The following is a 14,030-nucleotide window of genomic DNA, read 5'->3' on the forward strand; positions in this document are numbered from 1 at the left end:
GGATCATTGTCTCCTGGAGACGGAAAGTTTAGATGAATCCAGATGGAATGTGGTGAGTGTAGATCTACTGGGTAGTTATGTGAATTTTTCTGACATCCATGGACGTTTTTAATATTGAAGGTAAATATTTCTATAAACCAATGATTTCTTAGAAAAGACTCTTGCAGGAATCCGAACAGCTCCACTTGAATATGTTTTCCACTTTCCAGCTCCATTCCAGATTTCACTTTGGAAAAAGGTTCCCCTTGTGGTAGATTGCATGTTTGGGTTTGAATAAAGTATCTAAAAAAAATGAAGCCTATTTGCAATAGGAGGACACTGAATACAAGTTTAAAAGAATCCGCAAACATTTCATAAGTCCCTAATACACACCTGGCACACTTTTGGGCATTGGATTTAGAGGGGAACAAATAGAAACATCTTCCGCCCTCACAGTTTTGTGGGGAGAATAATTCCATGAAAAATCTGTAATTACCACGCATGGTCTTAGAAGCAATGACATGGTAAGAAGTGGAAATAGGAACCTTGGGCTTAGTGTGAGGGGTGAAGCAAGGCTTCCTGTGGGGCCACTGGTGTGGGGGCGCCTGGAGGATGAGTTAGGACAGGGAGGTGGAGAAGCTCTGTGGCTCTGCAAAGGAGCCACATGTGGAAAAGTAAAGGTAGGAAAGGTAGGTGAGTGTTCAAGGAGCAGAGGCTGTGTGCTTGGAGTGCAGGGAACAAGGACACGGTGCCATGAGACAGGCTGGGCAGGGAAGTAGGAGACTCCTTATGGGCCATCTAAGGACTTTCTGGCTTTGGCTTAATGAAAAGGAGGCTATTGGAGAATTTAGGCAATAGAGAGACATGATCATACTCCATTTTTTCACACTGGTTGCTGTGTGGCTCATGAAGGAGCCTGATAGAAGGTTGGACTAGTGTATAGCTGTTGGAGATGAGGAAAGTGGGTGCATACCAGTGATAGGTTTTGGAAGTAGAATTGGCAGGGCTTAATGATGGAATGCAGGACAGGAGAGAGAGGGGAACCCCAGGTAGTTACAGACCTAGGCAGGCTCAGAGAACATGCTCATTTCTCTTATGACAGCTTGGTGATAGCTGTGGAACATAATACAACACTTCTCTCTATTTTTTTTATTAAAAAATTTTTTTTTAATCTTTATTTATTTTTAGGGAGAGAGACAGAGACAGAGCTCAAGCAGGGGAAGGGCAGAGAAAGAGAGAGACACAGAATCCAAAGCAGGCTCCAGGCTCTGAGCTGTCAGCACAGAGCCCGACGCGGGGCTTGAACTCACGAACCGTGAGATGATGACCTGAGCTGAAGTCGGCCACTTAACACACTGAGCCACCCAGTCGCCCCATGGCACTTCTTTCTAAAGTTTTATACTTGAGATAAAATTATCATGGCTTTTGTACCAGCCAGAAGTTGAACGTAATTACCAGAGGTGGTCTGTTATTTTGGGAGCAGGAGCAGGAGTAGCTATCCTTTGTGATTCAAGAGTTTCTGTGGAGTAGACTCTTCTCATTTAGAAGGAGAGAGCCATGTTTCTTGTAGAGTCCATTTTGCCAGTGACATTAAGGGAAAGTGGAAGGGTTGGGAGGCTGGGTGGGGAGTGACCATTGAACCTCAGAATAACCATGTATTTTTATCTTTTAAGGTTTACCAGCGATTTTACAGAAATAGAACCGATTGGCTCAGGTGGATATGGCCAAGTTTTCAAAGCAAAACACAGAATTGATAGGAAGACTTACGTTGTTAAACGTGTTAAATATGATAGCGAGTAAGTAGTAAATGTTTTATTTCTTTGAATGAGGTGTGTGAACCTGCACTATTCTTTTTTTTTTTATGTTTCCCTCTTCTTCCTTAGCATATTATTTAGTTTTTTCTAGTCTTCCTTAAAAATGTTGCTCTATCATCAGGGGCTTGGCTTACTGTGAAATGACCTCACTTTACTGTGGTTATTAAAAAAAAAAAAGAATATACCATTGATCATTCTTTTGAGCTTGTCTTGGTGAAAACGGAAGTAATAGAATCATCTGGCTCACAGTGACCTTTGAGATTTTCTGGTCTCCTCTCCTTTGTTGGAAGGACTAGGAGACTGAGACCCAAAGCTGGGAACTGATTTGTCAATAGGTGACTGTTTGTCTATTATTGCATCATACACCACTCCAAAATGTAGTGGCTTAAAAATAACAGGTATTATTATCTCTCATGGTCCTCTGAGTTGGCTGTGGCCATCTGGGCCATCCTCACACGGGGTCTCTCACGCATTTGCTGTCAGAAGTCATCTGAAAGCTTGGCTAGTGATGGCTGTCGCACATGGCTAGCAGTTGATGCTGGCTGTGGGCTGGAATTTCAGCTGTTAACCAGAGCGCCTGTACGTGGCCTCTTTATGTCACCTGGGCTTCTCACAACCTAGTCGCTGCATTCCAAGAAGGATTGTCCTCAGAGAAAGTCATCCCAAGAGGGAACAGCAAAGGCTGCTTTTGACCTAGTCTTGGAAGTTCCACATAATATTGGTTAAACAACATCACTAAGGCCAGCTCAGACTCAGGTAGAGGGCAAATAGACTCTACCTCTTAATCTGAGGAGTGGATGTATGTATGGGGAGGACACGAATTGATGACCATCTTTGGATGCTACCTACTATGGTAACAAGGTGGAGATTTAGAACTTGTTTTCTGGAATGCTGATCCATTGTGTTCCCACTATAACCCCTTGCTCCCCATGTTTGTTTCATGTATTATCTGCACCCACTTACTCCCACCCTTCCCACTTACTGGATAGAACTCCTTCAGAAAAGAGAACATGTGGGAAGGAAGTATTAAATCACAAGCTCACCGGTTCACCAATCTTGCTTGTTGGTTTCAGACGGTTGGACTATGTATAACTTGGTAGACCTATCCCTCAAGGACTAGGGAAGGATATGGGGAACAGATATGAGCTATGGAAAATGACATGAGTAAAGGAGAAGCAGGCGTGGAGTCCTGCCCATTCCTCATCTCAGCCAGACACACCTACTTCCCTTCCCACGGACAATGCCTTGCCTTGTCCACCTGGCATCAAAACAAGCCTTTTTTTTCCGTTACATTATTTTGCTTAACATGAATGAAGTGTTGTTCTTTCCATTCAGTAGCATTTTGCTTAATGGTAATATGTAATGATGATAAGAGTACAGTATGTTGGACATTTTTAGTAGCTTCATAAATTGGTATAACACAGTTAGAAATATACGTGGAGGGGCAGGCACCTGGGTGGCTCAGTCGATTAAGCATCCAACTTCAGCTCAGGTCACGATCTCGTGGTTCGTGAGTTCAAGCCCCACAACAGGCTCTGTGCTGACAGCTCGAGCCTGGAGACTGCTTCAGATTCTGTGTCTCCCTCTCTGTTTGCCCCTCTCCATGCTTGCGTTCTCTGTCTCTCAGAAATAATTATTAAATTAAAAAAAATATACTTGGAATATTTATACACCTTGACCCGTGGATTTCCCATCTGGGAACCTATTCTAAGGATATTATCCAAATTGTGGAAAAAGTTATACAAGAAGATGTAAATCACTGTGTCATTATAACAGTGAAAAATTAGAACAAACTAAAGGTCCAGCAACGAAGAAATGATTACGTATGTTTTGTTCTCTCCCCTGTTCGATGGCTAAGCTTACATACGGAAAATATTCAGACATGAAATGATATGATGCTGGAATTTGCTTCAGAATAATCCAGGGAAGATGAGGGAGTGGGTGAGAGTACAGATGAAACGAGATTGGCCAGGAGTTAATAACAGTTACATTTGGGTAATGGCTAGTTCATGAATCTATTTGCTCTACTTTTTTATACTTTAGAAATCTTACATTAAAAAGTTTACATGATGGTTATACAAATTGTGTAACAAGGAAAATGGTAAATATAACCTGTTATGTGGAGAAATAGGATAAAAACTATATACTATAATTACAAGTATATAAAAATGTATAGGAAGAAAGACAATAAGAGACAATCCAAAACAATAACTGATTGTGTTAGGGCTGTTGATGCATGAGTACTTTTTTTCCCTTTATTTTTATAAATGTTACGTCATGTAGTTATGGAACTTTGCAAATTAGAAAATGGAATTGTAAAATGTTTGCTTATCTTTTCTCCTCATTGAAATCTCAAATTTATTTATTCCATGTAGCATAGCATTTTCTCAGCTCTTGACTCCAGATCACTATAAAGCTCCCACACATACAGTGAAGTCTTGCTTTCTCTGCGTAGATATCTCCTTTGTGTATTTCTGTTATACATTTAAAATTTTGAGTTAGGTTCATCACGTTGCCTGTGTTGCCCTTGCTGCCCTATTAGGGTTTGCTTATGAAATCCAAAGTGATTTCAACACAAGGCTAAACAAAATATGATGTATGAATTAGCAACCAAAAATTGCTTGACTGGCATTTCAAAGATGACTACAAATGGCTTTTAAAATGTCTGATGCTTGAACTTGATTAAGTCACTGCTTTTTCTCATGTTGAGAGTGAGGACAGCCATGTTTTTTCTGTGTGTTCAGTTTTTCCTTTCGAGTACTCCTGGCCTCCATTCTAAAAACTCAGTGTGTGGGAACCACGGCAACTGTTTCATAAGGGAGCATAGGTAGTTGTCTTCTGTCACCTGACTTGTAGTTCATAGCAGGGATGATGCTGACACTTTTATGTTCCCTGTTTCTTTAAAGCAGGAAGGCAGAGCGTGAAGTAAAAGCTTTGGCAGCTCTCGATCACCCAAATATCGTTCACTACTACAGCTGCTGGTTTGGCGATGATTACCATTCTGTGGACAGCATTAACACTTCAAGGTAACTAAAAAGAATTCTTATAGCCCTAACAGGTTGGAAGAAACTGTTATTTACTAGGTGTAGGCCAGAAGATAAGGCCATTAGTTATTACATTTAATAATCACCAACCACACGGGGCGCCTGGGTGGCTCAGTCGGTTAAGCGTCTGACTTCAGCTCAGGTCACGATCTCACGGTCCGTGAGTTCGAGCCCCGCGTCGGGCTCTGGGCTGATGGCCCAGAGCCTGGAGCCTGCTTCCGGTTCTGTGTCTCCCTCTCTCTCTGCCCCGCCCCCGTTCATGCTCTGTCTCTCTCTGTCTCAAAAATAAACGTTAAAAAAAAAAAAATTTTTTTTTAAATAATCACCAACCACAAACACCGTTTGAGACAATAATCTTGTCCTTGCTTCTATCCCTTGCTCCACACTTGCTTAAAAAAATTTTTTTATTGTCCTCAACTGTTTTATTTTTTTAAATGTATACCTTTTTTTTTTTTTTAGTTTATTTATTATTTTTAGTAACCTCTACACCCAGTGTGGGGCTCGAACTCACAACCCCAAGATCAAGAGTTGCATGCTTTTCTGACTGAGCCAGCCAGGTATCCCTGTCCTCATCTGTTTTGAAAATCTCAGGTTTAGCTTTTTTGTCTCCATTGTTTAATTTGTAGGCTTGCTCACTTACCCCAGCTTCAGGCTAGGCTGTACATGCAGTCTTAGGAAGAAGGTTTGAACACATTATGGATGCTACAGCTGGAAACCCCTCCTCAGCTGCCAACACTTTTATATCCCTCTCAGAGACTCCTGATTGTTGGGGTGCAGTTAAGTGGTCTGTCTCTCTCTGTCTCTCTCTCTCTTTTAATATTTTAAGTTGGCTCCATGTCCAACGTGGGGCTTGAACCCATGGCCCTGAGGTCAAAAGTTACATGCTCTACCAACTGAGCCAGGCAGACACCCCAAGGGGTCCTTTTTGAATACAACCACACCACTTACAGTGGAGTGGTGGGCATTGAAAATAATTTAAGACCAAGGAGGTACCCCACCTTGCATCACTCATGCTTTGTCTCAGGTAAGACCCTGACAAAGGACTGGAGGGCTCTAAAGACCTGGCATCTGCTTCTGAAAAGTCAGCCAGTGTTTCTTGGGGACTGTCCTCACTGAAATCCTGAGGACAATGAGGGTCTGTTCATTCATCGACTCCCACCCCCAGCACCAGCTCCATCCACCCCAAGTGACTGAGAGCTTTATCATTAGTTTCAGGACTCATCCACCATCAGCATACAGCTTTCAGCAGATTTTTGGCTTTCTTTTCCTATTTTCTAACCAACATAAGTTTGAAGAAAATAAATTAATATTGAAGCCAACTTAGTTTATAAAGCAAGATAAAAACATGGTTAGCAAAATTAGTCCTCGCAAGTATATGTCAGAGCAATTTGTTGGCATTTCTCTTTGAGAAACGATCCTTACACTATTGTTTTCGATTTGTTTTTCCTGTATTTCTCTCTCCTTAAACTAATAACCCCCATGACAGCAAGGATAGTATCTAATTTGTTTTCTCATCTGTAGGTGACTGTTCTGGGCCTTTCACAAAACAGATGCTCAGTAGGCCAATAGTGAATTAAAATGTTCCAGAATTACTTTATGTAGTAATGCAATTTGGTTTTCCTTAATTCCATTGTATTGGTGTTCCTATTCCTTTCTACTAGCAAAGGTGATCAAGGACCCTTACCATTAGAGAATGGGCAGTGTCATACTTTGTAAATTACTTAACAAATAAAGCTCTGGACATTTGGGAACTTACAATTTAAATCAAAAATGATTTATTTTATTTTGATTCAAGTTTATTACATTTAGATTTTCATGTTTTTTTTAAGTTTATTTACTTATTTTGAGAAAGAGAGAGCATGTGTGTGCACATATGTGAGCAAGGGAGGGGCAGCGAAAGAGGCGAGAGAGAATCCTAACCAGGCTCTGTGCTGACAGCTCAGAGCCAGATGCTAGCAAGATCTCATGAACTGTGAGATCATGACCTGAGCCAAAATCAAGAGTCAGACACTTAACCGACTGAGCCACCCAGGCACCCCTAGATTTCTGCTTTCAGACATGTTTTGGGATTCTTAAGAAGATGAAGTATAATTTTAAAAAGAAATGTTATTTTTTTATAAATTTCTTTTTATTGCTATTTGTAATATACTGTGAATTTTATATCCAGACCAAAGACTAAGTGCCTTTTCATCCAAATGGAATTCTGTGGTAAAGGGACATTGGAGCAATGGATTGACAGCAGAAGAGGCCAGACACCAGACAAACATTTGGCTTTGGAATTGTATGAACAAATAACAGCAGGTGTGGATTATATACATTGCCAACAGTTAATCCATAGAGACCTTAAGGTAAATGAAAATGTACTTTGTTAGGAATTGATAAATATGATTTAGTAATTTTATTTTTTTTTTATTTTTTTAATGTCTGTTTTATTCTTGAGAGAGAGAGAGAGAGACGGAGTGCTAGCGGGGGATGGGCAGAGAGAGAGGGAGCACAGAATCTGAAGCAGGCTCCAGGCTCTGAGCTGTCAGCCCAGAGCCCGACACGGGGCTCGAACTCACGGACCGCGAGATCATGACCTGAGCTGATGTCAGATGCTCAACCGACTGAGCCACCCAGGCACCCCTATGGTTTAGTCATTCTAAAAAGTATCTTCTGTAGTTTTAGAATTGATTAACAGTCCTGAGGAAATAATATCTCTGATCCTCTGAAGTTAGAATGGATCTAGATCTTGCCCCAAATACCATTCCCATAGGACCATTCAGAGGATCTTCAGGACAAATCAATTTATTGAGACAGTGAGCCCTATAGGAAGGAGCTCATTCACTTCTGGTCCTATCTGGCTGCTCTGTATACTCTGCTTGCAAACACTGCTTTAGTAAACTACCTTTGCATGCAAAGAATTACTGTGGCTACCACAGCCAGTGGGCTGCTTTGTCATTGCCTCTGCTGCTACTCAGGCTTGTTTGAGAAGCAGAAGGGACTCTGATGACTGGCTTTGGGAACATGACTCTCCCAATTTCTCAGTCATTACTCTTTTTTTTAATATTTATTTTTGAGAGAGAGAGAGAAAGTGGGGGAGGGGCTGACAGGAGGGGGCCAGGAGATCCAAAGCAGGCTCCGTGGTGACTGCAGAGAGCCCAATGTGGGGCTCGAGATCATGACCTGAGATGCAGTTGGATGCTTAACCAAAGGAGCCACCCAGGCGCCCCTATCAGTCATTATTCATGACGGCAATCATAGCTACTGGGTCCAGAGTCTAGAACTTTCCTGGCATTTGGTTAGACATTTCTACCCCGTGATTGGAAAATTGTAATCCAAAACTTGTAACACACAGCATACCTTTGTATTTTTATTTTCTGCTGGCTTTCTAGCTTCTTTCATGGTTGAGATGAGCTGTTTTCCCATTTTACCTCCTCATCAAAATCAAAGAAGACAGAACAGCTTTTCACAGCCTCCCTCACTCTCTCTTCCCTGTGATTGGCCTCCTTCCATCACACTTTGGCCATGCTGAATCCTATCACGGAGGCTTTGCTCCTCTTCTTCTTGCGTGGAACATTCTCCTGCTTGTCTTCTTTGGTCTCAGGCTCTTCAGGTAGCCTTTCCTGATGACTCTGGATCCAGGAGAAGCACCTTTTCTGTGTAGATCTTGGCTGTTTGCTTACCGCACCCATCTAAAACAGTCAAGAATAAGGATGAAACAAAAGAGTTTCTTGAGTAAAAGAAGGACGCATAGTTGTAGTTGTTGGGCCTACATAGGAATAATTGGCCCATAAAAGATATTGTGTCTTTGGTCTTCCCAGGAGCTGGATGGCCAAGGCCTTTGTGTTGGAGTCCACCTACTTTCATCTGCTTTAATATCTGAAGGTGCTCTTTGAAGTTGGAATGTTGTAAAAACTGTGTTCAGAAAAATACATTTCGATTGGCTATGCCTTCACCTTGGAATAGGTGATATATATATATAGTTAAATAACAAATTAAGCACATTTATTTACTTATAAAGTAACCTGCAAATAAATGCAGAAGTTTGGGTATTAACTCCCAGGCTCCCCTGCTCTGGATGAATTCTCGAAACTGACTGGTGCTGACTGGATGTTCCTTTCTCTAGCACGTCTCTTGCCCGTTCTCTCCTGTACCCCATACTTCCTGTTGCCCTGTGTCACAGTGTTCTTTTCTTGTGTCTGTTTGCAGATGATGTTTGCTCCGTGTCTGTAGTTGCTCAGTGATCAGACCTTAATTCTCCTGAGCCTTCTTTCCATCTTCCAACTTTTCTAGCTTCTCTACTACGGTTGCTGCATGCGCTATCTTACAACATTATTGACAAGAGACTCATTCTGAGAATCTCAAACTTAGAAGAGATCTTAAAGGTGTCGACTTCAATCCCCAACAGATCCTGGACTCATACTTGCAACATTTCTAACAAGTGGGTGTCCAGCCCCACCTTGAATACTCTCTGACATGGGGACTCTCAATGTCCCATTCCTTGGACCACACTGTTAGTTTATTAGGATATATTAAAGCAAACCTTTGGGTTTTTTCTTCCCACCAGTCCTGGATCCATCCCTTTGTACCGTACAGAGTGAATCCACCTCACGTTAAACATGTCTTCAGAGATTTGAAGGCAGCAATGCCCAAAGCCTTCTCTTAGAGAAATCCTTACTTCTTCAACTGGCATTTTAAAGACGTGTGATATTAAATATCCTGTTTGGGGCTACCTGTGTAAGGGTAAATGTCTTATAAGGAAATATAAAAATAGCCCTTGTTAAATGTGATTTGGATATGTGTTAACAGTCTGTCAGATTGGTGCTTATAAATTCAATATTGGGTTTTTTTCTTTTTTTTGTAGCCAGGTAACGTGTTTTTGGTAGATACAAAACAAGTAAAGATAGGAGACTTTGGACTTGTGACATCCCTGAAAAATTACGCAAATCGGACAAGGAATACAGGAACTCTTCGATACATGAGCCCAGAACAGGTGAGGTCCCTTTCCTTTCTGTCTATATAGTTTTCATTTCTTTTGTATTTTTAATTAGAAAGATAACAGACACCTCTTATAAAATTAAAACATCCACAGAAGAAAGTGGAAAATTCCCTTTAACCCAACTTTCTATTCCTACTCTTCTCATAGAGTCTGTTGTTTATCCTTTTGGATCATTTTCTGTGAGTTATAGACATTTATAAACACACATTTGTATATATATGCAGACTTTTTGCACAAAAATATAAAGAGATGTTTCTATAACTGACTGTACTGTTATTTTGTGGCTTTTTTTTTCACTCAACAATGTATCATAATCTTTCCGTACCAGCACAGACGGATCTGACATCCATTTTAGCAACTATATTGTATACTGAAGTATAGCTATACCATCATTTATTTAACTGTTTCCTTATTGATGAGTGTTTATTTAGGCTGTTACCAACTTTTTACGTGTTTTCCTCCTTATCTTTGACTCTAAAAACACATATTTCTTTTTTTTTTTAAGTTTATTTATTTATTTTGAGAGAGAGTGTGCTAGTGAGCAGGAAGAGGGGCAGAGAGAGAGAGAGGGAGAGAGAGAGAGAGACAGTGAGAGAATCCCAAGCAGGCTCTGTGCTCAGTGTGGAGCCCGACACAGGGCTCGATCCCACAATCATGAGATCATGACCTGAGGCAAAATCAAGAGTTCACCAGTTAACCAACTGAGTCACCCAGGTGCCCCTAAAAATGAGTATTTCCATGATAATCTGTAATAGATTCCTTTAAGTGAAATTACTGAGTAGGCTGACAGGTGCATTTCAGATTTGGTAAATACTGTGAAATTGTCATTCAGAAAAAAGTGATTCTATTATGCCCTCCTCCCAAAGTGTAGGAGAATGCTGCTTTCTCCTTCACACTCCCAACCAGACTAGGGTGCTAGCAGACTGCATTTTGGCCTCAGTGATGAATGAGGAGTATCCTGATGTTTTAGTTTGCATTTTTCAGATTTTTAGTAAGGTAGGCCATCTATATATGTATGTACTTACCACTTTTCTGCAGATTTTCTATTCATGTGCTCTCCTCATTTTTCTTAATTAGGTTATCTGTTCCTAATTTCTTTGTAAGGAATATTTATATATTTTGGATATTGATTCTGTATCTGTTAACCATATTACAGAAATGTTCTTGTATGACAACTTAAAATCTTCTATGCTACATTTTAAACAAAGAAATAACAAGAAACCATCATCAAGGAAAACATTTGAATGTTTGTCTTATGTGTAGTTTCATTACTCTAATAGTCTCCATTTTTGGTTGATAGCTTGTTGTCTGTTTTCATCTTTTTGATGTTTGAGAGCCTAGGGTAGAGAGGAAATCCACCTTTTCCCCTTGGGGACCATGTGGCATAAAAACATAATTTTTTTTTGTGGAATAGGAAAGTGGAAGACAAACTTTAACTCCTGCACCCTGTATTGTCACCCTAAAATATTTTTGAAAAAATCATTCCTCATTGTGCTTTTCATTTACTTAGTGGTTTTTAAACTGAAAAACATTTTATTGAGAAATAATTTATACATCATGAAGTGTATGTATTTTAAAGGTACATTTGTCATTTGACAAAGGCATCTATACCTGGGAAACCCATACACTTGCGAAAATGTAGGACATCTCCCTCGCCTGTGAAAATTCCCTCAGGCCCTTTCCAGTCCCTCCCTCCTTCCCAGAGGCGGCCGGTGCTCTGATTTCTGTCACCACAGATTAGTTTTCCCTGTCTTGAGCTTCATATGAGTGGAATCATATTTTATGTATGATTTTTTTATTGTATTTGATTACTTCAGTCAAGCTAATGTCTGCTGGAGAACCTCTGGTGGTTGTTTATACCAGCAGATTATTCCTTTTCATTACTGAGTACTATTCCATTGCCTGAATATACCACAGTGTGCTTCTCTATTCTTCTGATGGTCATTTGGATTGCTTCCAGTTATAGAACATTATGAATACATACGAACATTTGCATGAAAGCCACTTACTGGGAACTCTTAACTGTTTCGCCTCCTGCATCTTATTTAACACTACTGTCAAGCTCTGAGGCTGAAATTTTTGTTATCCCCATTTTATGGCTGAGATTATTCCACCATTGATGGTTAATTTACATGAGTGATGCAGCCAGTTAGTGACACATTTGAACCAGGGCAGTGAGACTCCACAGATCTTGCTAATAAACACGCATTGTTACATGATATAAGATAGTTTGGTCAAATAGCTGTTTTGGTTTCAGAAGCCATGGATGTTTATATCAGGTATCAGTAACAAATATATCAGTAACAAATATAAACATATTTTGGTCTCTTTAGATTTCTTTACAAGAATATGGAAACGAAGTGGACATCTTTGCTTTGGGGCTAATTCTCGCAGAACTCCTTTACATATGTCCCACTGTTTCAGAAACATTACAGGTAAATAATATCACAAAAAAGAATTAAGCAACAAAAATTATTAGCAGTCATCTCCAAAGTGCTGCTACAGTAACTGCCCTTATGTGAGGATAGACTTGAATATATTAGTATTGACTGGGAAGGAAATATGGATTTAATCTTTCACACAGTTGGGCAACCAAAACTTTTTGCTTCAGACCAGAAACTTTGGTCTTCTTTTGAAGGTGTGTACATCTCACAAAACTAAAGCTGTTTCTTATTTGAGTCAGTCAGTAAAATTTTATTGATTGCCTGCTTTGCCTAAGACACTGTGCTAAGTGCTACAGGGTTTTAAATGTGAATAAGCCTCGTTCTCATGGAGATTTTATTTTAGAAGGGAAGATACTATAAGAGAATGCTCTACATGTTTTTGGGAAAAGACACGAAGTCTTGGGGAAACAGGACAGAGATCTTTCTAGCTGTAGGGATTTAGGTTTCATGGGGTATTTAAGTTGGGCTTTGAAGGATTGGTTGGCTTTTAATAGTCCAAAATAGAAGAAAGATCATTCCAGCCTTCCTTGTGCAGAGGGTGGGACTAGCAGACAGAATCATTTTTCTTGGAGTAGTAAGTGACAAGGAAGGGATGGTTGGCACACTGGAGAGATGTGTTGGGACTAAATTAAGGCAAGATTATGGACTTTCTTATGGGGGCAGTGGGGAACTGCTAAACGTATTAGGCAACCGGAGGGATATCTTGGTCTGAAGCTCAGTAAACGGACTTGCTGGAGCCAACAGCCTTCCCTGGACAGCAGGGATAATGAAAATACCTAGCACGTAGGATGCCAAAAAGGATGAAGGGAAGTAATGCAGATGACGCTCTTAGCACTTCAACATGTTGATGTTAAGGATGGGGAAAGGTGGGAGAGGAGAGTCCTCTTGCCTCTGGGCCAAGAAGCAAGTTTGGTTTTCCTCCTGAGTGAATAACTTCCTCATGAATATATATATATATAATATATATATATATGTGTGTGTGTGTGTGTGTTTTATTTTCAGATTTTTAAAGAGCTAAGGGACGGCAAGTTCTCAGATGTATTTGATGGCAGAGAAGTAAGTACTTGAAAATAATCAGACTTTTATTCATTTCAGTGTTCTATTTATTAGTATTGACTCACTATCATTACAGAAAATTCTTCTGCAAAAATTACTGTCACCCGAACCCGCGAAACGGCCTCATGCATCTGAAATACTGGAGACTTTGAAGGAGTGGAGGAATGTAAAAGAGAATAAGAAACGAAGCACATGTTAGAGCTCTTCTAAAAAAAGTATCCTGCCTTGGATATTCAATTTTTCTATAACTGTCTAAAATCTTCTAGGGACACCTATTGGGTATTTACCTTCTATTTTTATTTTCCTCTTAATTTTTCACTAAATTTTAAGAAGGTTTGAATCTTTTTTTTTTTTTTTTTTTTTTTTTACTTCAAAAACATTCAGACACTTTTCTTTTCCTGAGCTTATCTTCTTATTGTAAACATAGGGGAGAATATCTCTCAAATTTTTAAAATATTAGCAAATCAATTAATATTCATTAAATGTCAACTGTTTCTAGGCCAAAAATATATGAGATATCTCACTGTTTGAAATAGCTAATTTAGAGAAATATGGTACTCATAAGAAGATAAGTGATATACAATCACTTTGGAAAACAATTTGGTATGATCTGGTAAAGTTGAAGGTGTATATACCCTCAAAGCCATCAATTTGGTTCCTACATGCTTGCCTACCAGAATGTTCATAGAAACCTTGTTCATAACAGCCAAAA

General features: G+C 39.8%; 1 protein-coding gene across 4 annotated transcripts in view; it reads left to right on the plus strand.

Moving 5' to 3' along the window:
- The window catches only part of EIF2AK2 (eukaryotic translation initiation factor 2 alpha kinase 2), a 32,845-nt gene extending 19,205 nt beyond the window's left edge, over positions 1-13,640 (plus strand). For 2 of the 4 annotated variants that reach the window (XM_042982155.1, XM_042982156.1), the window contains exons 10-16: positions 1,653-1,775; positions 4,700-4,819; positions 7,005-7,185; positions 9,684-9,812; positions 12,152-12,253; positions 13,265-13,318; positions 13,395-13,639. In XM_042982155.1, the coding sequence (XP_042838089.1) occupies positions 1,653-1,775; positions 4,700-4,819; positions 7,005-7,185; positions 9,684-9,812; positions 12,152-12,253; positions 13,265-13,318; positions 13,395-13,517 (832 nt within the window). In that variant the 3' untranslated portion in view covers positions 13,518-13,639. Of the gene's footprint in view, positions 1-1,652; positions 1,776-4,699; positions 4,820-7,004; positions 7,186-9,683; positions 9,813-12,151; positions 12,254-13,264; positions 13,319-13,394 lie in introns of all 4 variants that reach the window. The other 2 variants (XM_042982157.1, XM_042982158.1) reach the window with 2 other exon arrangements.
- The last annotated feature ends 390 nt before the right edge of the window (positions 13,641-14,030 follow it).

The sequence above is a fragment of the Panthera tigris genome, chromosome A3, assembly GCF_018350195.1.
Source record: "Panthera tigris isolate Pti1 chromosome A3, P.tigris_Pti1_mat1.1, whole genome shotgun sequence".
Lineage (NCBI taxonomy): Eukaryota > Metazoa > Chordata > Mammalia > Carnivora > Felidae > Panthera > Panthera tigris.